The following is a 26,588-nucleotide window of genomic DNA, read 5'->3' as shown; positions in this document are numbered from 1 at the left end:
AACTGAGTTAAGATCTCTTCTCATTCGTCAGGTATCTCTGAGAACTGAACATTTTGGATGTTTAGGATCCCTGAAAAGGCCTAATGCTAGAAGCTAAAAATAAAAGTGGAAATTAATAGAAGACGAGGTAACCTAAGGTAGTGGTGGGAAGAAAAAAAAGTCAGTAAGGGTTGTCCCCATAACAGAGAGATGAACAAGAGACTACAGGTTATGATAGGTTGGGAATATACAGTTAATATGTTTGCCTCCAACCTTCCCTGGATCAGAAATTATAGCAGGAGAGAAGAGCGATTGGCAAGAACATTGATGATGGAGTTGGTAGATAAATGGGGGTGAAAGGCGTTTTAAAGTCCTTAAGTAGGACCAGAAATGTGCTAACTTTTCACTGATAGATAAGCTCCATCCTTTATTAGAAGGTAGACATGGATGTCTAATCAAGCCTGGCTTCTAATCATAATTGTACAGTGATGACACTGAGGACATTGCTTCAGAGAGTGAGAAGATGCATTTCAAAGGTAAGGAGGTGCCATCACTTTATGTTCTCCCCCTAGAGAGAGGACTGACAGGAGTGCACTGGATTAGTAAATCAGCCTGGTGCCCACATTCTGAGCCTTGGTGATCCTTGCTCAGAGTTCTGAGGGAGGCTAAGATCTGTGGCTGCTCTAGAAGCAGCCTGCGAATTCTCCAAATGACCACAGGCAGCAAGAGTTCTCCAAGGCATGGGTCCTTTCTCCTCTGTTCTCAGGGTAATTCCACTGTCCAGGCTCACAGAGTTGGGATCAGAGCAGTAGAAAAAAGACAGTCCCCACTGTACCCTCTCCCCAGGTTCCTTTTTGCATGCTGCTCCCTCTCTGGAAGGAATCCCCCCCCCCCCCCGCACACACTCTCGCTGTTTTCATTTTTCCTCCAGGACTCCTCTCTAGGCATCAGTTTCTTCATCTGCAAAAATTAAGGGGTCAGGCTGGGTAACGCGGCAGGGCCCTCATATCTTCTGAAATCACGAAGGTATAAGTGATGCTGCGATGCAAAGACAGGAGTCCATGTCCAGATTATATGTCCAGGTATCAGGTGCAACAGATCAGAGGAGCCTGACTAGATCGTGGTCTGGGTCTGTCAGTCACAGGCCTCAATCACTTGCTGAGAGAGAGAAGGGGTGGTGGTGGTAACTAATTTATTTAATGTTTACTATGTGCCAGACACTGTTCAAACACTTCATATATATATATATGTATATATATATTTATTTATTTATTTATTATTTTTGGCTGCGTTGGGTCTTTGTTGCTGTGCGCGGACTTTCTCTAGTTGCAGCGAGCAGGGGCTACTCTTTGTTGCGGTGCATGGGCTTCTTGTTGCGGTGGCTTCTCTCATTGCAGAGCACAGGCTCTAGGCGCACGGGCTTCAGTAGTTGCAGCACGCGGGCCCAGTAACTGTGGTTCGCGGGCTCTAGAGCACAGGTTCAGTAGTTGTGGCGCATGGGCTTAGTTGCTCCGCGGCATGTGGGATCTTCCTGGACCAGGGCTTGAACCCTTGTCCCCTGCATTGGCAGACGGATTCTTAACCACTATGCCACAAGGGGAGTCCTACTTCATATATTTTAATTCACCTAATCATTAAAATAAACCAGGTTACAGGTGAAAAAGGTGAGGCACAGAGAGGTTGAATAACTTACCCTAGGTCATCCAGCTTGGAAGTGGCAGTGTCAGAGCCAGAACCTAGCAATCAGGCTCCAGAATCCGTCATCAGTTATGGAAGTGAGGACATGCTTAGCAAGGAGGCTTCACAGCAAGATTGCTGTGACTGTGTTTCATGTCAGAGCATTTTTAGTTCCCCAGGAGTGCACGCATTTGGGAGGGGGTCTCAGTCAGGATGAGCTCCCACATCAGATCACAGCCACTAGCCTCTCTGGTATGAGGCCATTGCAAAGCCCAGCCCACTCTGCCTGTCTCCTTCCTTTTTTTTTTTTTTTTTTTTTTTTTGTGGTACGCGGGCCTCTCACTGTTGTGGCCTCTCCCATTGCAGAGCACAGGCTCTGGACGCACAGGCTCAGCAGCCATGGCTCACGAGCCCAGCCACTCCACGGCATGTGGGATCTTCCCGGACCGGGGCATGAACCCGTGTCCCCTGCATCGGCAGGCGGATTCTCAACCACTGCGCCACCAGGGAACCGCCCTGTCTCCTTCTTTTATGGTGAGTTCTCAGGAAGCCCTCTTGGTGTCCGCATCTCTCTCTCTCGCGCACACACACACACACACACACACACACACACACACACACGCACACACACGCACACACACACAGATGCGTGCAGCCTGGCCTCCAAAGTCCCCCCACCTCCACCATCTGAAACAACTGAACCCAACAGTGGACAGGGTTCAAAGCATTTTCTTGGGCTTCATCTCAGTTTCAGTGTCAATCAGCAGATACAAATGGCTCCTTGCAGAGAGAGGAGGCTCGAACTTCACAGTCCTGAGTCAGGGGAAGGGCAGCTCCTGCCCAGCTGACCCTGAAACATGCATGTTATCGTAAAACTTCCAACCACAACCATTTGTTTGATTATCTGTAAAGGTGTCAAGCATTTACAGGTTATATTGGTCAGAACTCTTGGTTTTAAGTGTCAGAAGCCCAACTTAAAGCAGTTTAGACAGAACGAGGAACTTAATGGCTCAATGACCAAACTGTAGAAATGACAGGGATGGCTCATGGAAACAGAGACAGGTGGAACCAAGTCCTCATATCTCTGCTGGTCCCTGCATGAAAGCTTCAGTTGCTCCTTTGCTTCAGCTTTGTCCCTGTGGAAGGGATATAGCCCCTTGAAAATTCCTCAGATGAGGAAGGACTTTCTCCCAGGCAGAAGGTTGGCCCAGATGGAGGAAGTTTCCTGTCCTAGGGGACTGAGGGAATGAAGAAGGGAGAATGATCCCTTTTCAGAGAATGGGGAGTGGGAGGCTGGGGATGGGGATTCCTTCCCTAGAAACAAGGGCAGGATTCCCCAACACAAAGAGTTCAGCCTAGCCTTCACTAATTCATTCAACAAACAGATATGGGAAGGCCTATGATGTGCAGTGATGCGATAGACATCGTGGGTGGGCTGCAGAGAAAGTGATCAACATGAGGACACAGCTCTGCCCTGAGATCTTGCACTTTATTGCAAATACTTCAACAAGGTGAGTAACCAAAAGAAAGGGAGGTACTGTGGGACACCCAACCTAGTCTAGGGGTATCAGGGAAGGCTTCCAGGAAGCAGTGACTTCCAAGTTGATACCCGGTGGACAAACAAGTGTCAACCAGGTTTTGGCTTGTTTTTTGGTGGGGAATGGGGGGGAGTGTGGTGGGATGGAGACTGGAATGAACATTCCAGCCAGAGAGAACAGCTCTGAACTAAAAGATCAATGTGTGAGGGCTGCAAAGAAAACCATGGTGAGGAGGAAGTACGGTGAGGACTGGAGCACTGGCATGGAGGACATTGTGAGCCACAATGGATTTGATCCTGAGGGCAGTGGAGAGCCATGGGAGGTCTAAGGAAGAGAGCAGTGGTACTGTCTGATTTCCCAATTGTGAGATCACTTGGGTCCCTGGGTCAAGGTGGAGAGGTGCACCTCTCACACCAGTGGAGAGAACATTTTGAATCAGTTTTGCTCTCAGTTTTAGAAGTTTAGACCTAAAAATAATTAGAGAAAATACCTCAAAGAAACACCCTGAAAAGGAGTGGTTACAGAAAGGGGGATAGGTGTCCTTGTGTTAAGCAAAGAATGACTGGCCAGGGAAGTGGGTCACCTGAGGGTGGGCATGCTCCCCACTGTGCTGGTAAGCTAGGGGGAGGGATTCCAGGAGCCGTCTTATCCCCCGAGGACCCTGGTTGGTGACAAGGGGGCCCCCCTGCCTTCTTGCTGGGTCTCCACTTCTCCATCTGCAGGACTTGCCAAGATTGGGTGCAGGAGGCTGGGGGTTGGGTGGGAAAGCTGCTAAATCCTCCTTAGGTGAGCTGTGGGGGTGGAAGAGTTCTCTATTCTCTTCTCCTCGAAAGGATTCTGTATCCTGTGGCCCCACAGTACGGAGGCCAACGGCTAGGTCCATGGAGCACGTCCGTGGCCAAGTCCAGACTGAGGCTAGGTGGTTTTCCTGAAGAAGAAAAAGGCCTCTGCAGGAGGGGGTGGAAGCTGAGAAAGAGTGAAGGGGTCATTTGGTTACTCCCCAGTCTTGACATTCATCACACACACACACTCCTTGCCCAGGGTGCTGGGGACCAGAGAATCACACCCAGCAGCAGCGGGGAGAGGGGCTGAACTCCGACCTGGGGGAGGGGAGAGGCAGGCTGGGCCTTGAAGGTGCAGGGCAGGGTCATGTGGCCTTCAGGACAAGTCAGGAGAGAGGCCACCCTCCCCCTCAGCAGCTTCACTCCCCGCCTCCACTACAGTCCTTCTGCCTGCTGGGCGCTCCAGCTGGTGGGTCTTCGCTCTCCAAAGGCTCTTTCTCTCCGCCCCTTAGCCTCTGTTCCTCTGTTGTGTCTGTCCCTGGCCTTGTCTCACTGAGACTGACCCTCCGTGTGTGTCTGTCTCACTATCACTGCCCTGTTTTGTCTCATCTCTCTCTTGATCTCCATCTCAATCCTTCTTTCCAACCGTGTCTCTTCCCTGTTTTCTGTCTCCATGCCTGCCTCACTTGCTTTCTCTGTCCCCCTCTTTGTCTCTCTCTTATCTTTGTCTCCTCTATCTCTGCCTTGTCCCACCTCCTTCCCTTCCTTCCTCTTGTACACGTTTCATCTTTGTCGCCACCTCTGTCCCTGTCTCCCTCTTGCCACCCCCCACCCCCCCACGCCCACGTCTCCAATCTATCTCTCTCGTCCATGTTTCATCCTTATCTCCATCTGTGTACCTGTATCTCTCTTGTCCCTTTCTCCATCTTTCTCCATCACTGTTTCTGTCCCTTTCTCTCCCTGTCTCAGTCTCTGTCTCCTCTCTTCATCCACATCCTCTGTCCCCATCTCAGGCCCCGTCTCTTCCTCGTCCTTGTCTTCATTCCCCCTCCTGAGCCATCTCCGTGGTCCCTTCCGGGATGGGACCTCGCTGGGGGCGGGGCCGAGGGAATGGATCGGAATAACTCGGTTATCAGGACGAATTGAATTAACTTCTTCACACGAGCGCCGCCGGGCCTGTTTTCCCTCCCTTCTGCGGGGCCGCAGGTGGGGAGGCCAGGGAGAGGGGTCGGGACCCTACGGCTGGGCACGATGCATAGACTGAAGTCTGGTCCGGATTGGGGCGGGATGGGGGACTCTGGGGATGGGGCCCCGCGCAGCCCGCCCTGCACATCCCGAGCTCTAAGAGGGCGGCGGAGACCCTTTGGGGTGGGGGTCGGGGGCGGCTGGGGGCGGGGCCTTGGCCGTCCAAGCCCCGCCCTGACGAGCTCGCCCCGCCCCGCCCCCTCCTCGGGGTCCTACGCTTTAAAAGGCGCGCGGGCCGGGTTGGGCTGCACTTGCGTTGCACCAGGGCGGAGCGCGGCCGCGACGGGGCGGGCGGACTCGCGAGCGCTGAGAGCCGGCCTCGGGTCCTCGGTCCCTGGCGCTCCAACCCCCATCTTGACCCCCACCCGGCCCGGGACACCAACTCCAACCCGGCCCGGCCCGGCCCCCGCCCCCGCCCCCCGGGCCGATGGACTACTCCTACCTCAATTCGTACGACTCGTGCGTGGCGGCCATGGAGGCGTCCGCCTACGGCGACTTCGGCGCCTGCAGCCAGCCCGGCGGCTTCCAGTACAGTCCCCTGCGGCCTGCCTTCCCCGCGGCCGGGCCTCCCTGCCCCGCGCTCGGCTCCTCCAACTGCGCGCTTGGCGCTCTACGCGACCATCAGCCTGCGCCCTACTCGGCAGGTGAGCCCAGCCCCGGTACAACCCTCCTTCCAAATCCTACGGCACCCCTAGCCCCTGCCCTACTCGGCTAGTGGTTGCGACTGTCCCCCACAGCCGCCACAATCTCTGCCCTAGCCAGACCCTCCAACTCCCCGCGGGATCCACAGTCCCTCGTGTAAGACGGGGTTCCCTAGGCAGAGTTGAGCCCCACCCTCTCCTCCATCCCGTTCCTCTTCTCGCTGCCGTATCCCTATCCCGTGCTCTTTAGGTCAAGGAAATAGATCCCCAGTGTAGCCCCAGGCTCCTCACCAGGCCCTCCCCTGCGCATCTGCAAAGACTGACCACTAAACCTCTCCATGCCCTGTATCCTTGGAAAATGCTCTCGGCTCAGGCCAATAAGACCTCCCATCCTTATCATTCCCACCCCGCTTCATACCCGACCCCCAGCATGGACCCCTGCGGCAGACGAGCTGCCCAGCTGGGAGCCTTCCCAGAGCCCCAGCACCATCAAGCCCCTACTGCCTGGTTTTGAACCCATCCTACCTGTGCCCAAACCCTCTTGCACTACTGAAACCCATTCTGTGGCCAGAAGAAAAGGATGCTCAGGTCATTAAGCAACTTTCATTTCCCCATGCCTCCTGGAGATTCTCCCAGCTAGAGTACTGCAGAACCCAGAAGCAGCCTCATGCGATACCCAAGTCCCTTGATCCAAGACCCCATCTGAACCTTAAACCTCGTGGAGCCTCTTAGCCACCCCCATTAAGCCAGTTAGAGTTCAAGCTGCCCCACCCATTCTCCTTATCTTCTTCCTTCCTGGGAAGACCGTCCGGACCCAGTAGAAGATTGGGACCTGTGTGGTGGGGAGGGATGGTGGGAGACCCCTGGATTTGGAGAAGTGAGAACCAGGGAGATGGAGTCAGAAACTGGAACGGGGATGGGGAGATTGTGTACTCTGGGTCATATGCAGATGGGGACTGGGGAGCTGGAAACAGGAAGTGGGGAGATGGGCCCTAGAAAGATGGAGGTCTGAGATGGAGAAGATGGGGACAGATACAGAGAGATGTGAGCAGAGATGGGAAGATTGGGGTACTTGGGAGAAATGGGGAACCAGGGTTGGGGAGATGGAGATAAAAACCAGGGGATGGGGACAGGAATTATGGGAGATGGGGACCAAGGAAGGTTGAAAACAGAGATGAGAAAGATGGGGATAGAAATGGGGTGTTGGAGACAAGGATTAGGGGAGATAGAGAACTAGGGAGATATGACAAAGATAAGGATATTGGGGATCTGTGGAGAACAGGGAGAACTAACCGGGGGTGGAGACAAGGATGGGGAGATAGTGTCAGAAACACTGTCTGTGGGACAGTGGGTACTGGGAAGGGGTAGGTGGGAGACAGGGATGGGAGGAGTGAAGGGAAGGGTTGGGGCTGGTTTTTGGAGGAGTTGGGAGACAGAGAGAGGTGTCTGGGAGGAAGAAGGGCAAAGAGAAGATGGAGGAAATAAGAACCCTTCTCAATGGGCAGAAAGAGAAGAATGGTCCAGGAGGGGAAAGTTGCAGATAGATGTGGTTGGAGAGAGATGAAAACGAGAGGGGGACACCTGGAAGAGAATGCGATGTGAGATCGGGCTGAGGAAATGAGGCCTAGGAAGGAGAGGGATGCAGGGTAGAGGCGGCCAAATTTTTACATGTCAGAGAGTCCGTGGCAGGGCTGAAAGTAGCCCCGCGGTCCATGACTGGTTACTGGGGAGACACAGGATGTTGATGAGACTTGACAGACAGCTAAGACTAGGGTGGATAGAGCAGGACCTGAAGTCAGGCCGACTGAGGGAGAAACACACTGAGGGTCGGGTCCGGTAGACTTGCGGGAGATAGAGGGAATACTGCGGAGGGCCAACGACAGGTCAGCAGTCTGGATCCGAGGATCAGATTTTGGTTCCCTCTCTGTGGCTCTTGGGCCCCAGGCCTCCCCACACCCTGTCCGCTTTCACCCCTGCCGGCTCCATCCAGCGATAGGGAAGCCGATCCGTACTGAGAGGACCAAGCCGAGGCGCCAGGTCAGGGGCGGGGGACGGTGAGCGATCCCTCAGGGGCAGAACACAGCGGGCCGGGCTCGGCCCCTCACATCCCCACCCTCGTTGATTTCCCCCCTCCTGCACACACCCGTAGTGCCCTACAAATTCTTCCCGGAGCCGTCGGGCCTGCACGAGAAGCGCAAGCAGCGGCGCATCCGCACCACGTTTACCAGCGCGCAGCTGAAGGAGCTGGAACGCGTCTTCGCCGAGACTCACTACCCCGACATTTACACGCGCGAGGAGCTGGCGCTCAAGATCGACCTTACCGAGGCTCGCGTGCAGGTGCGTGTTTGCGCGGAAGTGTGTGCGCGCGGAGCGGGGCCGGGAGGTTAGTGCCTGACACCTGGGGGTCCGACGGACAGAGGGGCCTCCTCACTCGGGCAGCGGGCGGGTACAGCCCGGGGGCGGTGAACTAGGACCAGGGGCCAGGGTGCAGTCTGGAGGTGATTGGGCAGGAGAGGACCGGCAGCCCCGGGAGGCGGCGGGGCCAGGCGGGGCCTGAGGCCTTCGGAAGAACTGAGCTGTTCAGACCCACGATTTCTCCTCAGTCTCCCGGGTAGGGCTGGGCACGCAGAGTGATGCTTGGGAAGCCAGGACGGAGACCGAGTGGATAGAGGGTCAGCTCCAGGTGGCCTCGGGGCCAAACGAGGCCGAGCAGTGGGGGAAAGCCAGTCAGCGCCTCCAGGTCCCCTCTGACTTTGCAACTGTGAAACCTCTGAGCCTGGAAAGTCCGGGTTCAGGGTAGGCGCAGGAGCTGGGTCGGGACGGACTTTCGTCGATCTTACAAATCTGAGTACAGATGTTCAGCTGGCACGCCTTTACTGGAGACTCTGCACAAAAGGCTTCCCGAGTGCCCTAACCCTCTCTCCACTGCCGTGGGACGCTCCGGGGGGACTCCCGGAGCTTCTTGTAGGAAGGAACTGGGGCGAGGGCTTTGGGTGATGAGGAGAACGAAGGCGGAGTTCCCTCCAGGAGACAGAGAACACTGGGAGGCTGCGGGATCCGCGGGTGAGCAGATCCCAAGGGGAAGACCCTAAGGACCTGGAGGAAGGGCTAGTGGAAGAGGGGAGGGAGACGAGAGACGAGGAGGGCAACGAGCAGGTGGTGGAAGGGGTCAAGACTCCAAAGGCTGGTAATAATTCTGACCGGCCCCCTCCGGAAGGAGGTCTCACCCGCGCCTGCCGGCCCCGGGCTGACCGGCCCCTGTGCCCGCAGGTCTGGTTCCAGAACCGCCGGGCCAAGTTCCGCAAACAGGAGCGTGCGGCCAGCGCCAAGGGTGCGGCGGGCGCGGCGGGCGCCAAAAAGGGTGAGGCGCGCTGTTCGTCTGAGGACGACGACTCCAAGGAGTCCACGTGCAGCCCCACGCCCGACAGCACCGCGTCGCTGCCGCCGCCGCCGCCTGCGCCCGGCCTGGCCAGCCCGCGCCTGAGCCCCAGCCCGCTGCCCGCCGCGCTGGGCTCCGGGCCTGGAGCCGGGCCGGGGCCACAGCCGCTCAAGGGCCCGTTGTGGGCCGGCGTGGCGGGCGGTGGGGGCGGCGGACCGGGCGCGGGCGCGGCGGAGCTGCTTAAAGCTTGGCAGCCGGCGGAACCCGGGCCCGGGCCCTTCTCGGGAGTTCTGTCTTCCTTCCACCGGAAGCCCGGCCCCTCCCTGAAGACCAATCTCTTCTAGCTGCCGGCCTCTAGAGGCTCCGGGCCTGCCGCCTGAGACGCCCCTGCCCCTCCAGGATCTGACAGAGTCCCTCCTCATCCTGGCCTCCTGCCTGATGTCCCCATCTGTCCACCCCCCCCCAACGTGTCTGACCCCTATGTGTGCCCTCCCCAGCTTTGGAGACCAAGTCAGGGCCACTCTCGTCCTCACCCACCGCTACCCAGTGGAGGGGGGTACTTTTCACTGCGATGCCCTCTGGGAGAGCCCAGAACCCCTTCTAGCCTGGTTTTCTTCAGAACCGGAATCAAACAACGCCTGCCCCTAACACAGTGCCAAAAGGTGACTCCTCAAACGGGGACAGCCCGGCTTCCTCCCCTGCCCCTGCAGCTGGCTGGGTCACTCAGCTTGCAGAGCAGTCTGCTGCTCCAGCCCTTGGGCCCACCCACACTGACCCCACCCGTGCAAAGGCTGGTCGTCATTGGGATAACGAGTGGCCTGAAGGGTCCCGCCACCAATTTCTCCCTCATGCGTCCCCTCCCATCCCCAGCCGGTCTGGCACAGAGGGCAGGCCTGTTAGATGAGTGGAGGAGCTGCCAGGGCAACGGGACAGAGGGGCTTCCTCGTTCCTGTTTTTTTGTCGTTGTTGCTCTTTTCCTTTGAAAAACTTGTAATTTATTGAGGTGAGTTTTGCTCAATCCAAATAAAACTTAATTTATTGAAGACAGCACACCAGCAACCCTTCTGAGTACCCACGATGGGGACAGGCTACCTGCAAGAGACCGGTTCCCCTTGTGACCAGCGAGGAACCCCGAGCTGCCACACAGCCCCAGGGCAGGGCGGTACAGACCAGGAGACAAAACTAAGCAAACTGGCGCTTTATGGCCGAAATTATTTCCCCCCCCCCCCCACCTAAACCGGCTCCCATAACATTAAAGTGCCCGCCCTCCCTAAGCCCATACAGAAAAGCTTAAATAAACCCCAGCCCAGTTCTCGGGCTATTCCTTCATTTCCGGACGGACACCCCCCAGAATGGGGGTTGGGAGAGGTCCTAGCCGAGCCCCTCCATCTGTGGTTCAGGCCAGGTGGAGGGCAGCAGGAACAACGGTGAAAGTGGGGGCCCACGACGTACCCATATGGACCCCATGGCCTCCCTGGGGCTGGAGGAGGGGTCCAGAAAGGGAGGACAGCACCAGAATAACCAAGATCCTCGGTAACCACGGCAACTGACCTCCCGAGCCCTGACTCTAAAAGGTGAGGGGCAGGATGTCCTAACTAGGGCATTCCAAATGATTGGGAAGTAGGGAACGTAGGTCCCCAATAAATAGGCAGAGAAGTACTGCCCCGCCCGCTCGTAACTTTTCAACTCCGGAGCTCTAGCTGGGCCTTCAGGGCAGGTTGAGGCGCTCAGTTCTTAGCTTCGCAGTGCCACCGCGATCACTTGCTGAGCTGCAGGGTGTCCAGAAGGAGGCGCTTGTGAGCCGGGTCCTGCACCCCAGCTTCCTCCAAATCTTCTTCGGTGATGTCACTGTAGGGGAAAAAGACGCTGGGAGAAGGGCGAGGTGGTCCAGAGAGCCCGTAGCTCCTCCCCCAAGGCCAGCCCCACCCCCACCCCGTCCACCTCCAGCCCCGCCCCCACCTGAGAAACTCCAGGTCGTCCCAGCCATTGTGCACCAGGCCCTCCTCATAGCGCTCCAAGCCGATGGCCCGCAGCCAGGCTCCCATGCCTGCCTCGCCCAGCCCACCAGACCGCCCGACCTGCGGGCACGGAGCCTGAGGGAATAGGGCACGTCAGAGAGAGCACTGAGGGTGCCTCACACACTGCAGGACCTGCACACAGCCACATTCTACCGCGTGCTCTGGGGTGGGGAGAGAGGCCAGGAGTGGGGCTGATTCATGTGACCTCCAACTCCTCCCCAGTGCCCAGCTCAGGGCAGAGGCAACACCACTGAGTGCTGAATGAAGTAAAAGTATACCACGACCCATGGGCAAGCACACCCCGATAGCCACCCCTGGTCCACCTACCTCTTCCGCCAGGTCCTCCTGGATGCTCTCTCGGATGCGAGGTGGAGGGAAGCTGAGAGGCCGGCCATAGTCCGAGGGCAGTCCCCGGGGCGGCTGCAGCTCCAGGGGGCCTGGCAGGAGCACGGAGCGGCCAGGTCCAGCAGGAGCGTAGTCCACCTCACTCAGTGTCTTGGCCATCTGTAGCACTGAGCAGGAGCGATCATCCCCACTGGCTACCTCCCCCAGGAAAGTGCTGGTGGGTGAGGGGCCTGGGGGCAGTGGGGGTCTCGGATGGGCCTTGGGAGGTGGTGGGCCACGGGCCTCACCCGCACTGCGGCCCCGGATCACTGGCCCTGGCAAAGGATCCAGGCTGGGGGGCAGGAAGATGGCCGAATCCGGCAGAGGTGGGGGTGGAAAGTCTGGAGGGGGCAGTGTGCCCCCAGACTCTTCATCTGATGAGCTTCCCTCTCCCACACGGGGAGGCCGGTGGCGCCCAAGCTGCGGAGCAGGCACTGTGATGGCCACTTTGTTCTTGGTGGCAGGTGGGACAGGGGCCCTGGCAGGCGAGGGTGTCTCTGGGGGCAGCAGCTGGTGTGGGACCCCTTCAAGGACGTAGTAGGCAGGGTTATTGAAGCTGTTCTTGGGTGAGGGTGCCACCACCCCTTCCAGCTCTGGAGCGCCCTCTGGCTTCAACCTGGGTTTGGGAGCAGAATAACTAAATCAGGACCCAGCAACCCAAAGGGAAGGCGGTGGGTGCAGTGGAAGGAGAATTGGACTGCGAGTCAGGAGACGTAAGCCCCTGGTCCTAGACTTGCATGGGACCTTGAGCACATCACTTTTCCTCTCTGTCCCTTGGGGTCCTCATCTCTAAAACTGGGGAGACAGGGGAGTTGAATGGATAACCCCTAAACTTCCTTGCCTTACTCGCTAAGATTCTGCAATCTTTTTTGATTTTGTAACGGTGAAAGCTGAGCGTAAATGGGTGAAAACAGAGGCCAGAAGGCAGGACAATAAAAGCCTTCCATGAGAATGACCAGCCAGATTCGGAAAGCCTCTGGAGGCATCTGAGGCTGATCCACTGGGGAATTTTACTCAGGGATTCAGGTTAGTTTTACTCAAGCCTGGAGATAAAACCAAGGTGACTGATAACAGCTGAAGATGATTGAAAACACACCAGCAGTTTTTATTTACGTTCAAGTAACAATTGGACATAATTAAAAAGCAAGCCTTACTTTCCCAAAGTATGATCCACAGAATACTACAGTTGACCATTGAACAACACGGGCTTGAACAGCACGGGTCCACTTATATGCAGATTTTTTTCAGTACTGCAGCACTACATGATCTACAATCCACAGTGGTCGAACCCATGGATGTGGAACTGCGGATATGGAAGAATTTGGGATACAAAGGGATGACTATAAGTTATACACCCCTAACCCCTGCCATGTTCAAGGGTCAACTGTAGTTCCTCTGGATATTAATAGTTATTGCATGGAAAAGTTTCCTGGCCTATTAAGTTTGGGAAACTATATTCAACAGAGTTGAAAAAGGATTTCCTTCCTGTCCACATGCTTAGAGCGTTTGCTGATACTATTGTGAACTAGGAATACCTAAGAAAAGAATCTAGCAACAACCATTCCCCAAACTCATTTGACAACAAACCAGTTACCAGTGGGGGCATCTTGTAGGACAGTGATCCATAGAACGCCCCTAGGGAAATCCGCGCTGAGACAAAGGCCTATCCCCAAACAGAAGGCCCAAGTTAAGTGTTTACACGGAGGGAGCTGTTGCAGAAACAATTTCTAATTCTATTTTTTAAGGCAGAATTGAGAGGAAAGGCTGACTGTGCTCCCTTTGACCAGAGAGCCACACCTTCAGGAGGCCCGGCTGGCCAGTGGCCACGAGTGTAGGGCCCTGGCATCTCCGGCCATGCAGCAGCAGAGCAGCCAACCAGCAGATGATCCCCGAGCTGGCCCTGAGAGCCACGCACAGCGATGGATAAAGTCAGGGGGTGACAGTTTCCTTCTCTCACCTGGGGGTCGAGGGCTCCTCCCGGGGAGCAGCTCGAGGTGGGGCTGGGGGCCTCCCAGTTGGTGGTGGTTTCTCTGGTTCTTCAAATAACTTGGAGAGAGGACAGGAGGCCTCTGCGGAGGCTGGCTTGCGGCTCCCTGACCTGCCAGGGGTGTGCAGAGGAGAGGTGAAGTAGGGGCTGACCAAGAGCCCCCGGGCACCCCTCACGTAGCACACCACACAGCCCCAGCTCACCTGGGCTCCTGGCTGCCTCGGGACACAGAGGGGGCTTTGCTCTTTGCTCCTGCCTCATCCTTATCAATGCTGATCCACTCTGGGGGAGGAAGGGAAAGGAGAATCAGAGGAGACTTGGGGTCCTGCATCCCACAGACACCCCAGTGGGCTGTAAGCCCCTTCCCAGCTACTCCTTAGGGCAGGCCCACCCCCAGACCTGGCTGCAGAACTGCCAAATGTTCCAGGGATTCCAACATGCCCTCCCTGCAGCCCTGGTCCTCCCCTCCTAGACCCGCCCCCCACCACCCCGTCTTATGCCCCACACCCCTCCCAATGGGGCCCCCACCATAGAGTCGCTCACGGGTGCCCAGGCGCTCTGTGGGCACCCGCACCTTCATGGAGCCACGGATGTTGCCTGTCTCCTCGCCGCGGTGGGACAGGAAGGTCAGGAACTGCTGGGCCGTGCTGCCAATCATGGACTTGAGTGCCACCACGCACTCCCCTGAAGGGCAGATAGAGCAGACCAGCAGACTGCCAAGCCTTTCTAGGGCCCTGCCCGGCTTTCTGTGCCCCTTGGCCCCCCTCAACCCTCACCATAGGATTCGTAGCCGTCCATGGACTTGACTGTGAGCAGGAGGTGCTGGTCCTGCAGGTACTCGATGTCAGCCAGAATGGGCTTGAGCTGGGGAGCAGAGAGGCCCAGTGAGGAACAGAGGCCCACCCACCCCCTCCTGCCACACCACCACTCACCCCACCCTCAAGTTCATCCGTGCTCACTCCCGTCCACTCTTAGGAAGGATCCTAATCCATAAGGTAGAAGACACAGTCCTGCATGGGCCTCTCAGAGAACTTAACAGCCCTGTTATTAATTAATTTTCTGCATCAGCAATGGCCAACACAGGACCTGATGTTTAGCAAAGGCTCAAGAACTATTCATTGAACGAATGAATGAACCAGCTGCAACTTGGCTGCCCCCACTCCCCCAAACAAAGCACGTGCCCTCATCCTCACTCACGCCCACCCCACACACAAGGCCGTGCTGCTGGCTCTGCCCGCCCTCCCAGGCAGCCTCCAGGTGGCGCTCTGCTGCACCTCCCTCTCTGTGTCCTCACCCACAAGCCTCACCGTGGGCAGCTGGCGTGAGGACCACTGCACCTTGAGGAAGTTGATGTTGTCACTGCTCTGGGCATCATTTTCGAAGCTCTTCTTGTACTCTGGGTGGGGGTGGGGGTGGGGGACACCCAACTGAGTGCCACCTCTCAGCCTCCCTTCTCTCTAACTAGGGGGCTGACCACTCGGGGCACCTCGGGCCTCCCATCCCCTGTGGTCCACACCCAGCCCTGGGCCCCGCCTCTGACCCTCCAGGCAGGTGGAGTAGAACTCGATGAAGAACTTGGTGCGGCTGGCCGTCTTCACAATGGCCTCGATGCTCTCAAACTCAATGTAGGCCTGGTCTGAGGTCTTTGAGAGCCCTGAGGGGCAAAGGGAGTAATACAGACAGGAGGGCTGGGAGGGTGGCAGAAGGAACGGGACAGAGAGACTGAGTGCTGGGACAGGGAATCAGCAGCCCTGGCAGAGCAGGAGGGAAGGCCAGGAGGGGCCGCCTCCATCCCAAGCGACCAGTAGCGAGACCCCCAAAGCCCAGACCTGGGACTGGGACAAACAGACAACCCAAGATGAGAGACCATCTGAGAGGGGGCCAGACCAGAATGCCTGCAGGATATGCCCGCCAACAACCCACCACACCACCAGGCGCACTGGGGTACTCAGGTGGCCCCAGACAGATAGACACACGTACATGTTTACGTTCACACGCTCTTGGGCATGTACCTCCTGTGATAACCCAGGCAACACAGACACCCTCACACATCACATATTCAGAAACATTCCTACACGTACATGTAAACACACACACACACACATTTAGATGTATTCAAACCTATGCATATCCCCAGGCCAGCACCTGCAGCCACCCAGATGGATGCCACACCCACATGCACATCCAGAATAGCCACCTTTCTTGGAGATGAACTGAGAGGTAACTCCAACCTCAAATGTCCCAAACACAGGGGAGTGGTCGCTGGTGACGATGTCATCTGTGCAACCTGGGGAGGGGAGTAGGAATGAGGGCTCAGGGGAAAGCTCCTTATTCTCTTCTCGCACTTCCCAAAGCTGAGGCAGAGTTGGGTCAGTGACCACCCCGGATCACCCATCAACCTGTCTGACCATAGGAATTGCAGATGATGTGGGTCTCGGGATAGGACTTCCAGAGAATCCGGTCACACCATGAAGGCACGTTGGTCCGGACCTGGGGCAGGGGATGGCAGCATGGTCAGAGGTCAGCTGGGGCCCCACCACAGTGGCCCTAGCGCCCACCTCCTTCCATGGATCCTCACAACATGCAGGATCACCCGAGGCCCCAAGGGGCCATAGAAGCTGGAGCGGTAAGTGCAGAGGCCTGGACCCTTGACCCCCCACACACTCTTGATTCACTGCAGCCCTGGGGCATCTCCCCAGTCCCAGCTCCTTCTCTTCACTCACCCCAGTTGGCTTCTGCTTGTGCCAGGCGTATGTGTCCCGGGATCCCCGCTCATAGCGGTAGGTGGGTGGGAAGGAGATCTCCTCCTCACCTAGGGAAGGCGGGGGATGGAGGAGTCAGGGCCCGGAAGACCCAGGGATACCACAAGGATCCTGGCCCTCAGGGACCCCCGCCGGGCCCATACTCACTGAATCGAAGGAAAACCTTGTGCTTTTCCCGCTCCAGGTTGAGCTGGTCCACCCTGAGCAGGGGCTCAAACTCCTTCCTGCTGATGTAGTTCAGGATCTCCTGGGGTGGGGACACAAAGGCTGGAGACTTTCCCCCTCGAGCCAAAGCCAGAGGTGAGAGTCCATCTGGCCCCCAGCCCAGCCTCCCTACCAGCCACCTGCCAGGCCCTGCTCACACCTGTATATCCATGTCAAGGCGGTAGTTGAGGTCCCCGAACCAGAAGAGGTGAGTGAAACGCAGAGAGATGTCAAAGGCACTGAGCTGCCGGTCACCCAGCGAGAGCAGCCGCAGGATGTCCAGGTAGTTCTGGTTCCGTCTACAGTGGGGGTGGGGGAGAGGCCTCCAGGGTCAGGTGTCAGGGACAGGCGTGAAGGTAAGACATCTCTGGCTGGGGTCAGGGATGGGCCAGGGATCAGGGTCCCTGGGGACAGAGGAAGGAACTGGGGACAAGGTCAAAGTCAGGGAGAGACAGAGGGGTCCTGAGTTGAGGTAAGGAAGAAGGGGGCCTTGGGGGACAGGGATGTAGAATGTACTATAGGATATGGGAGAGGGAATAGGTCTTTGGTGAATAGAGGATGAGGCTAAAGAGACAGTTGGGAAGGTGCCCCCTCACCGGGCAGTCTTCTCATTTCCCGAGGTGAGGTGGCAATTCACAAAGCCAAACGAGGTGCCATTGAACATGAAGGAGACACCCACGGCCCCCTTGTTTCCTGTCAGGGCAACAGAAGAAGGCCTGAGTCACCCCCGGTGGGCTCCCGACTCTCCCCTCTGCCTGTCTAAGCAGCAGTGGGAAGATCCTCCCGACTTCCCCACATACCATGAGGCAGGCAGGCCCCTGCACACACACCCACGCCTTCCCGGGGGTCCACACGGGGCACATGCAGCCCCATCTGGATGGCCTGGGTCTGTCGGCATGTGTGAACAGAGAGCTCCTGGAGATCACAGGGGACCCCAATGGTGAAGCTGCAAGAACCTGCAGATTCTGAGCAGAATCTATCCTGAGGGATCACTGGACTGCAAACAGGGAGACCTGGGCACTATGCCAGGTGCCAGGCTCTACCACGTACTAGCTGTGTGACCTTGGACAGCTCACTTGACCACTCTGGGCCTGAGTTTTATCATCTAAGAAATGGAGGTAATTATCCTGGCCCTGCCTTCCTGGTGAGGCTGGAAGAGATTTAGAATACGAACACGCTTTGCAAAGTTCAAAGAGTTCTATAGATGGGAAAGCTGAGATTACCCAAAAGGGGGAGACCCTGGACCCTGGGCTGGAGAGGAAGCAAGAAGCGTGGACAGAGGGACCCCACCCTCCCTACTCACCCAGGGTATTGGCGATGCCAGTCTTCACGCTGGATGTACTGACATGGCTGATACGGTTCTCATGCTCTGGCTTGACCAGCACAGCCACCTTAATGTTCCACAGTGACTGCATGGCAATCTGGGGAGGCGGTGCAGGGTCACCCCTGCCCCGAGCTGGGCCACTGTCCACATCTCCCCCACCCCGCCCAGCCCATACTACAGACTGTGCTGGAAGTCACAAAATAGGAAGGGCTGCCACCCCTTTCTCCTGAGGGACCAGAGAGAAAGAGCCCTTCCCATGGCATAAAGGACTCCAATTAGACTTCCTAAAGGATATGCCCAGGGACCAGAGGGAGAGCTCTCCAGGGTTGTGCGTGAGGTCAAACAGGATAGTTGGGGGCAGTGTGTGAGGAGGCAGGCTGGACAAGAGGATGACCCTCACCGGGCGGTAATCCAGATCTGTGAGCTCCTTGAGGCTCCCGCGGAGCAGGTCCAGCCACTCGCGGTCACCCACCGAGTTCTCCTGGGTCCCAAAAACATAGATGTCATGGGGTATGGTCACCGTGACCTCATCCAGGGTCTTCCCCAGACCCTTCGATGTGAACCAAGATGTCACATTTTTTGGAGGCGGCACACTTCCTGGAGGGGGAGGGGATGCGGGCGGTCAGGCCCCTGCATGGGGCCCTTCCTCTCTCCCACCCCAGCCCCTGCACGGGCCTGACCCATGTTCCAGGTGCCTATGAAGACGGAGATCATGTCGGGCTCGTCCTGCTTGGAGTGCTTATTCTTCATGAGCTGCAGCAGCTGGCAGAAGGCCTCCCGCTTCTGGGGGGACAGCAGCCAGTCAGGGGTAGGTGGGTGGCCAGGAAAACCCCTTCCACGGCGACACCCTGCTAGGTGGCAGGTCCAGGAGGAAAGGGACATGCCTCTCTGGCTCACCACCATACACCCACTCCTCAAGCATACAACAGGTGCTCAGTAAACGTTCACTGAATGAATATTTGAATCCACCCTCAGGACGCCCACTCTCAGTATACACACTCTCTGCTCCGTCAGAACTACCCCCACCACGAGGGATGGCGTGCCTACATCGTGTGTTCCCTCTCTTCCCATCCAGCAGGGACTCCTGCAGCCCCCAGTGGCCTGGCCCACCCGCTGCTCACCCGGGCGCTGACAAAGATGAAGTCCTTGCGCTGTGTCCGGTCCTTCTCTTTCTCAAACACGACACCCAACTTGTTCTGGACCCGCTGGGACTTAATGAGCTGGCGGACTAGGGGATGGAGGATGGGTCACACCAGCCTGTGCCCTGAGGCCCAGGGGCCCACCCCATCCCCCATCCCAGGCTGGACCCTGGCTCACTGCGGTCATGCGTGAAGGTCGTCCAGTCCTCCTGCGAGTCCCGCTGTCTCCGCAGCAGCACCAGCCGCCCACCCTCCACGTCCACACTCAGCGTGAACTTCTGTGACTTCCCAATCTTGGTCAGGTCACCCAGGGTCACATCCAGCTTCACCTACAGGCCAGGAGGTGGAGAAGCTGCTGAAAAGACCTGGGGGCAGGCAGCACCCCCTTCACCTCCACCCGCTCTTTGCCCTGTGAGGTTCCCCCCCTGCCCCCCACCATGTACCTCAAAGGCCTGCACGGGGATGGTCTTGGCCTTACGTGTGGATGGCTGCAGCGGGGCCGGGGGTGCTGTGGAACTCATGTCCTGTAGGGCCTTCAGGGCCTGCAGGGGGCAAGGGCAGAGAAAGTTCAGGAGCCTTGCCGAGGGCTGGGGCGGGGAGGGACACGGCTGACGTGGGGCTCAGTGCTAAACTACAGATTCAGGGTTCAGATCAGTTAGAGCAACGCAAGTGGCCAGGGACTGGTGAGTGGGTCAGGGATCAGAGGTCAGGGGTCGGGGCACCTTCTTCTGGATGCCTGACAGGAAGTCCTTTAGCACTGACAGCTTTAGCACCAGGCTCTCTAGTTCCTGCTCCCCAGTCTGTGGTGGGTTCTGCGGGGAGAAGGAATGAGGCTCGTCCATGAGGCCACCAAGCAGGAGGCACCCCACCCAGCGCCAGAACATGAACCCACTCCCTAGAGGTCTCTCCACAATCCCACCTGCTGCTGCAAAAGGCGGGTCACCATGGGCGAGCTCTGCTGGTCAAACACCTTGGACAGGATCTCCAGGCCCGACAGGACCTTGTCCACCTCACTAAGGGAAACATCAGGTCAGAACTCCCCACCCCGACCCAAGTACAGGCAAGAGGGGCTGAGTGTGTAGCTTCAGCCGCCACCGAGAGGATACAAGGGTTCAGGCGAGGAAAAGTCAGGAGGCAATAGCTGGTTCCTGGTTCAGGGCCAGAGGTCAAAGGTCAGGGCGTTTGTGTAGCAAGGCAGCGGGAGAGGACAGGTGAGAGGTAAGGGTGCAGCGCATGGCGCTGGATGTCCCAGGTACCTGTGCAGCCTCCGGCATGAGGTGGCGAGGGTGCGGGTGAGGTGCGGCAGGTTGCTGGCTCCACCCCGCACAGCCTCCAGATCCAGCCCGTAGCTACCCTTCAGGTACTCGTGCGAGACAGTGCTCAGCCCATTGGGAGCACTTCAGGAGGGGTTAATAAGTCAGTGGAGGCCCCACTGACCCTGTCCCAGCACCCCCACCCCATTCCTAGAGGAGACGGTACAGGTGGCAGTCAGAGTACGACAGGCCAGGGTGTCCGCCTCTGGGGCTGAGACGGGGCGGGGGGTCCTTGGGGAGGGCTGGGGCCTTAAAGGTCTTCCCACCTTCGGTGAGGACACAGTTCTCAGAAAAGGGACTTCCTGCTCAGGAGGGGGTTGGGGTCTCACCTCTCAGCAGCCGGAGTCGTAGAGGTCTCAGGGGCTGGCAGGGGGCTGCTGGGCCCGAGGGGGGCAGAAATGCTGGTAGAGCCAGAGCGCGGGGGCAGTGGGGGCTTCTCATCCTCCCCATCTGTGGACAGGGGCCAGTGGGCAGTGGTGTGAGCCCCCTGCCCTCAGTGAAGTACAGGGGACACGATGGCTGTCAGAGACTTGTGTGGAAAAGGGTAAAGGGCCCAGGCACCATGGAGAGTGGCAGGGGGCTTCAAGGGAGTCAGGCTGAGAAGATGGGGTGGGAAGTCGCAGGTTAACAGCTGGGGATGGGGGCAGGGAAGGCATTCGTACACCGCACCCCGGGCAGCACCTGAGGCATCCCGGTCATCAGGCAGGTCTGGCTCTCGCTCCCGCTCCACAGGCAGAAGCAGGGCACACACCAAGCCCTGGTTGGGCTGGGCGTACAGGCCGATGAGCTCTCCCAGGGTCTGGAAGCGGCGCACAGGCACACCCTGTGAGGTCTGCAGGCCAGCAAGAGTGGGAGAAGCGTCAGTTAGCTGGTCCCAAACCTTAGGCTGGAACCAAGGTCAAGGGTCAGGGTCTAAGCTCCTACCTGCACGGCCAGGAAATCTTCTCCATCAGGGAGAATTCGATATGTGTGCACATGCTTCTGATACCTGACAGCAAAGCACGGGATCAGAATCCGTCACCCCCAGGCTGGGGTCTAAGTCCCAAGACCCACCCCCCCTTCCTCCTGCCAACGGGCTCAGCCTCCAGGCCCCTCGTCTAGGTTTCCTTAAAGCTATTTGCCCAGGCTGCACAGGGTTAATGATGGGGCCAGTCCACTCTATCCTGCTAGTGCCAAGCAGAGCAGGAATGCCCAGACCCAACCCCCCCACCCCAGGCCTACATACACTCCACACACACTGCAGGGCCCCGGAAGCACCAGGCAGCTCTTTTGTGGCCTCCACAGCTGTCTAAACAGACCCTCTGGGCTATGGTACCAGTCTGGGCCCCCCGCCAGAGTAAGAGTCCTCAGAGGCCTGGGTAACCCGTCTGCATGCATGGGTGACGTGCTATCACATGTGTGCCTGCTACCTGTGTTTACACTGGTGTCTGGCTCTGCTGGCGTCAGGTGTGTCTGGAGCAGTTTTGCTGGGGGGTGTGAGGATATCATTCTAGGGCTTTCTCCCCCCTTCCCCAGACACCAGGAAATTGGGATGACCCATGGGGGCCCTCTTTGGGAGAGGTGGGGCTCTAGGAGCCCCAAGCTAAGGAGGGGCAGGAGGGGTGCTGACAGATGGCAGCAACAGCTGAGCAGGTGACAGCTGAGACTAGCCTGGATGGTACAAGCTGCATTCAGTGGGGGTGGAGGATCCCTCTGCAGCCGCACCTCAGGGCAGGCTTGCAAAGGGGGTCACCTGGGCTGTGTGTGTTGGGCAGGAGGTGGGTATTACTAGAGAGGACCAAATGCCTATTTGAGGAGACTCTACACCCTGGCCACAGGGCCATCCTCTCCTCTCAGGTAAGCCCCGTTTAGGGGCTCTCCTGACCACTGGGCACAAGCTGTGTGGCTATCTGTGTGACTGGGTGTGTTGGTTTTTGAACTGTGGGTCTGTGTTTCTAAGAGTGATAGCATCCCATTAACTGAGTCCTGTCTCTGTGACAAGTCAGTTTCTCAACGTCCTACAGACATGATCTCATTTAATCCTCACATTTTAAGGCAGATATTATTATTATCCCACTTCTCCAGAAGAGGAAACTGAGGCTCAAAGAAGAAAAGTGATTTGCCTAAGGTCACAGAGCAAGTAAAAGGTAAGTAAAAGGCAGAGCTGGCATTTAAAGTCAGGACGGAGGCCAGGACCTGTATCCTGGCCTGCTGGTTCGATTGACTGTGCCTGTTGGGGCAGGGCTGTGTCCTGAATGTTTCCCGTGTATGCGTGGGTGGCATGTACAGGTAGGCAAGTATGTTTCTGATCACCCACCCCCAGGTTCCTGAGATGCAGGGAGTAACCAGAGTCAGCTGGTAAAGCTGAAGCCCTCACACACAGACAGCCCCTCACCCCACCCATCCCCTCCCCTGGCAATGGAGCCAGGGCTTTTCCCTCCTGGGACAATAATGTTCCCATCCAGACACAGGCCCAGCTGTCCCCCCTCCCACTCAACAGCTGATCTAGCACCTGCCTCCCTCCCCTCCCTAATTAGGGGGTACGCCTCAGAGAGGGTTGGCATGCAGGACTCTAGGTTATTAATCTGCCTAGGCTGTCCCTCCTCAGTCCCCTATTGGGCCTCAGATATGGGACATAAGCTGAAACTTAAGGGACCCCTTCCTCTTCAGGTCCATTGCCTAGGCCAGGGTTGTTCAACCCTTAGGCCAGGGTTGTTCAACCCTCAGCACCACTGACATTTTGGACTACATAATTCTTTGTTGTGAGGGACAGCACTGTGCATTGTCGGATGTTTAGCAGCAACCTTGGCTTCTACCCACTAGAAGCCAGTAGTACGATCCCAGTTGTGACAACCAAAAATGTCTCCAGACATTGCCAAATGTTCCCTGAGGGGTAAAATCAACCCCAATTGAGAACCACTGGCCTAGGCCAGTGTACCCCTAAGGATGTGAGGAGAACAGAGGGGGAAAGAGACACAGGGATAGGGACTTGGGAGGGCTCACGGGCCTGAGAAGGAACATAACTAGGTCTAAACAAAGCAGACCCACCACTTCCCACTCACCACCTCCATTCCAGAGGCCTACAGGAGCCCACCCAATGTCAGATCCTGGGGCTCGGGGAGGCAGCTCAGGAAGAAGACTCCAAAACTGAAAGTGCAAACTCACCCAACACCACTGCCATGCACGGCCGATGGGTACAAGCACAAAACCAGGCCCACTCAGCTGCCAAGTCTAGCCCCACGCTCAGCACCCATAGCTCAGAGCTAGGGCAGCAGGATCCCAGAGCCAGGGCACACACACTCACTCACTGATTCATGAAATAATGACATGGAGCCATACAGCCTCACTCTCCTCTTCTCAACACCACCCTGTCCCCAGCTCCAGTCATACATACCCAGGCAGCCCCCAGCCTCAGTCCCGGGGCACAGAAAAGCCCCCTAAGGAAGCTACTGGGCATCCCCACACACCCCATTAGTTCCTCTGGCCCCAACTCCCACTCAGACACCCAATCCCTACATAAACAGAAGTGCACACAACCGTGGGATGCACATCCTCACCCCTGCCTGGAGGATGCCTGAGGGGGTCTTCCACAGACTCCCTATACTTTCCCCAATTACAGCGACACTGGGCCGCAGGACCCCGCATACTCTGCCCTCAGTGCCGAAGCAAGTGCCCCCAGACACACAGCAGGAAGGAAGTGCTCAAGGCATCCTTCTTCAGGCCCAGCACAAAGCAAAGGCCCCCACTGTGGCGGGCGCTGGAGTCCCACTGTCCCGGGCCCTCCCCACAGCACTCAACGAAGCCCGGGCCGTGCCCCCCCCCCCCCGTGAGCCTCGGACCCACTCACAGGACGCAGAGCGCGAAGGCTCCCGCCACGCTCTCGCTGTCTCGGACCAGGAAGCTGCCATCGCGGCCTGCCCGGGCCAGCAGCTCCTCGGCGGCGGCGCGGCTCAGGTCACGGTGGTACCAGGCGGGGGCAGGGCTGCCCAGAGCGGCCCCAGGCCCGGCGCCCCCTGGGCCCGGCGCCCCGCACGCCGAGGCCATGGCCAGCGCAGGGTTCAGCGCTGCCCGCGCCCACCGCCCCGCGCCATCCGCCCCGGGACGCTCGGCGCTGAGGCTGGGACCGGGCCCGGGTCCCGGGGCTGGGGACCTGGCCTGATGATCCGCTGGCGGGACCGAGCCGGGGATCGGGGCTCCGTTCTCCGCCGCGCTTGCCGCCCGGTTTGCCGCGCAGCCGCCGCCGCCAGCAGCGCCGGCCTCAACTTGAAGAGAAAGAAAAGTTTGTTCAGAGGCGGCGGGGGAGGGGCAGGAGCGGAGCGCAGTGCCGGGCGGCCGGCCCCCACCCCCACCGCTCGGCCCAAGGCCCGTCCCGCCCCTTCCCTCACCCTCTTCCCCGCGGGGAAGTTGCCCTCTGCATTCCCGTAGGACCCGGGACCCCCCAAACCCCAGGGGAAGACGGCCTCCCAAACCCCACAATGATCCTGCCCAGCCATCACCACCCGGAGAACATCCAGCTCCTAACGCCCGCCTCCAAGCCCAAGTCAACCCATCCTAAGCCCCGACACTTTGGGATTCCCGACCCCCTCCCCCTCCTTTCAATACTCACAATTATATGACCCCCCAACTCCCATAAACGTCTGATTCCACCCCCAAATCCTTTCCATTCGGCCCCCCTACAGACTCATAGGATCGAGTTACCAAAATCCGCGAAGGATCCCATGATGAACCAATCTGCTGCCGTCCCTCTCCCCATCACCCCCAACTCCTGTGAAATCCAGCCCCCACTTAGACTTGAACCCCCAAACTCCACTGGGTCCCAATCCCGCGTGGGGGATCCCCCACAACCCCCCAGAGGAGGTCCAGTGTCCTCGAATCCCCATGCACCGTCCCTGGCAGCCCCTCTCAGCCCAGGCAGAGCCCTTCCCCCCTCTCGGCCAAGTTCCCGGGTACCATCCCCCATACCCGCAGGCCCCGGCCTTGAGGGGTTCAGCAGTCCGAGGTCAGGCCTTTCCTTGCCCATCTAGAAGAAAGTTCCCTCAAACCCCCGTGCTCCCGACCTCTCCCCAGAGCCCCGGCCGCCGTACTCAGACCCCCACCTAATGGGCTGCTCCGATGCCCCCTTTCCCGGGGAAGCAGCCCTGGACTCTCAGCGGCCACTTAAGATGGCCATCCTCTGCCGCCGCACCCCCCGCCTCGCCTTCCGCCCCGCCCGCCGCCCCGCCCCCGCGGCTCTCTGCCGAGCCGGGGGTAGAACCCGCGTCCCGCCTCGCCCGGCCCAGTGCCTTGATTCCGGAGCCGCTAACCGGCCGATTGACCTCGGGCAAGTCATGGCGCCTCTCAGAGCCTCGCCTTCCGGCTCTGGAAAATGGGGATAACTTTATGAGGGCAGACTCAATAGGACTGTTCTTGTAAAGCTCTCCGCACGGGGCCTGGCATTCAGTGGGCGCTCCCGAACAGCGGCTATTTTTATTATTAATTAAGGAGTAACGAAGGTGACAGCTGTGTAAACTGTAAAGCGCGGCAATGGGACGAACAGGTATTATTAGCACCCGCCCCCATCCCAGCTATTCCCTCCAAGTCAACAAACTTGAGCCTCTGTGGGCGGGACGCAGAGCCAAGAGCGCCCTAAACCAGGCTCGCTCCGACAATCCCCGGTCCCTTCCCCTCCCACAAGGGGCCTCCCGGAAAGGGGGCGGGGTCCTTAGGAGGGTATGGCCCGCCCCTCCCCACAAAAAGACCTAGCTGGTGGCAGCGTCTCCTGGGAGTCCGCTTCCTGCCCCGCCCCTCCGCCCCCTGGATCCTTAAAGGCGCAGGCCTCCAACCTGGCTCCCATTGCTGCCAACTCTTAGGCCGCTGTCGGAGGATCCCGTTTAACCTGCGAGAGAACTTTCACTTTGCTAAATTGAACCTGTGTCTGGGTCAGTTCCAACGAGCTCCTTTCTCTGTTTCAAATACGCATTGACTTCACCCAGCTGGAGCAAAGACTGGGACGTGGAGCGGGGTCCGTGGGGCCTTCCAGACTAGATAAATGTAATGACTGTGACTCACCCACACGGTAAACAGCGTCTCAAGACCCTTCCAGCAACCCAATAATTCGTCCTCCAATCTGTGGCCAACTTCCCCTATCAGTCGCCTTTTGGTATGAGGCGGCGGGAGAGACCTGGACTACGAGTCTTCACTCCTGGGTTCTCGTCCTAGCTTGATGACACCTCCTGCCTGGCGTTCTCACACAGGTAC

General features: G+C 58.1%; 3 protein-coding genes across 12 annotated transcripts in view; 2 read left to right on the top strand and 1 right to left on the bottom strand.

The window, feature by feature from the left end:
- The first annotated feature begins 5,648 nt into the window (after nucleotides 1-5,648).
- On the top strand, nucleotides 5,649-9,585 carry PHOX2A (paired like homeobox 2A). Of its 3 annotated transcripts, none has more exons than XM_067039480.1 (3): nucleotides 5,649-5,865; nucleotides 8,012-8,198; nucleotides 9,108-9,585. In XM_067039480.1, exons 1-3 carry the CDS (start codon nucleotides 5,649-5,651, stop codon nucleotides 9,583-9,585), a joined length of 882 nt encoding a protein of 293 aa, XP_066895581.1. The 3 variants fall into 3 exon arrangements, with proteins under 3 accessions (XP_066895581.1, XP_058924752.1, XP_066895580.1); XM_059068769.2 differs by having other exon boundaries at nucleotides 8,012-8,199; nucleotides 9,133-9,585; XM_067039479.1 differs by having other exon boundaries at nucleotides 8,012-8,203; nucleotides 9,080-9,585.
- Nucleotides 9,586-10,249: 664 nt separating this feature from the next.
- INPPL1 (inositol polyphosphate phosphatase like 1) lies at nucleotides 10,250-24,612 on the bottom strand. 6 transcript variants are annotated; one of them, XR_010841430.1, is made up of 28 exons: nucleotides 24,199-24,415; nucleotides 21,297-21,360; nucleotides 21,054-21,204; nucleotides 20,702-20,822; nucleotides 20,316-20,456; nucleotides 19,979-20,072; nucleotides 19,782-19,871; nucleotides 19,503-19,601; nucleotides 19,238-19,388; nucleotides 19,042-19,148; nucleotides 18,601-18,703; nucleotides 18,321-18,517; nucleotides 17,900-18,017; nucleotides 17,193-17,289; nucleotides 16,757-16,895; nucleotides 16,540-16,639; nucleotides 16,354-16,442; nucleotides 16,030-16,120; nucleotides 15,828-15,917; nucleotides 15,171-15,284; nucleotides 14,938-15,026; nucleotides 14,407-14,494; nucleotides 14,205-14,314; nucleotides 13,834-13,912; nucleotides 13,601-13,741; nucleotides 11,587-12,259; nucleotides 11,201-11,334; nucleotides 10,250-11,089 (listed from the first exon to the last, which is right to left on the bottom strand). XR_010841430.1 is itself a non-coding variant. In XM_067038826.1 (28 exons), exons 1-28 carry the CDS (start codon nucleotides 24,393-24,395, stop codon nucleotides 10,999-11,001), a joined length of 3,804 nt encoding a protein of 1,267 aa, XP_066894927.1. In that variant the 5' UTR covers nucleotides 24,396-24,612; the 3' UTR covers nucleotides 10,250-10,998. The 6 variants fall into 6 exon arrangements, 4 of the variants coding, with proteins under 4 accessions (XP_066894927.1, XP_058924707.1, XP_066894926.1 ...); XR_010841431.1 differs by having other exon boundaries at nucleotides 16,039-16,120; XM_067038826.1 differs by having other exon boundaries at nucleotides 14,159-14,314; nucleotides 24,199-24,612.
- A 1,503-nt stretch (nucleotides 24,613-26,115) lies between these two features.
- The window catches only part of ANAPC15 (anaphase promoting complex subunit 15), a 76,110-nt gene continuing 75,637 nt past the window's right edge, over nucleotides 26,116-26,588 (top strand). For 2 of the 3 annotated variants that reach the window (XM_067038819.1, XM_067038818.1), the window contains exon 1: nucleotides 26,116-26,584. The gene's annotated coding sequence lies outside the window, so the exon portion shown is untranslated. The remainder of the gene's footprint in view (nucleotides 26,585-26,588) is intronic. The other variant, XM_067038824.1, reaches the window with a different exon arrangement.

This window comes from Kogia breviceps, chromosome 7 (genome assembly GCF_026419965.1).
Source record: "Kogia breviceps isolate mKogBre1 chromosome 7, mKogBre1 haplotype 1, whole genome shotgun sequence".
Classification (NCBI taxonomy): domain Eukaryota; kingdom Metazoa; phylum Chordata; class Mammalia; order Artiodactyla; family Physeteridae; genus Kogia; species Kogia breviceps.
Note: the sequence above shows the minus strand (reverse complement) of the source record. Positions and strands in the feature narration are given on the sequence as shown.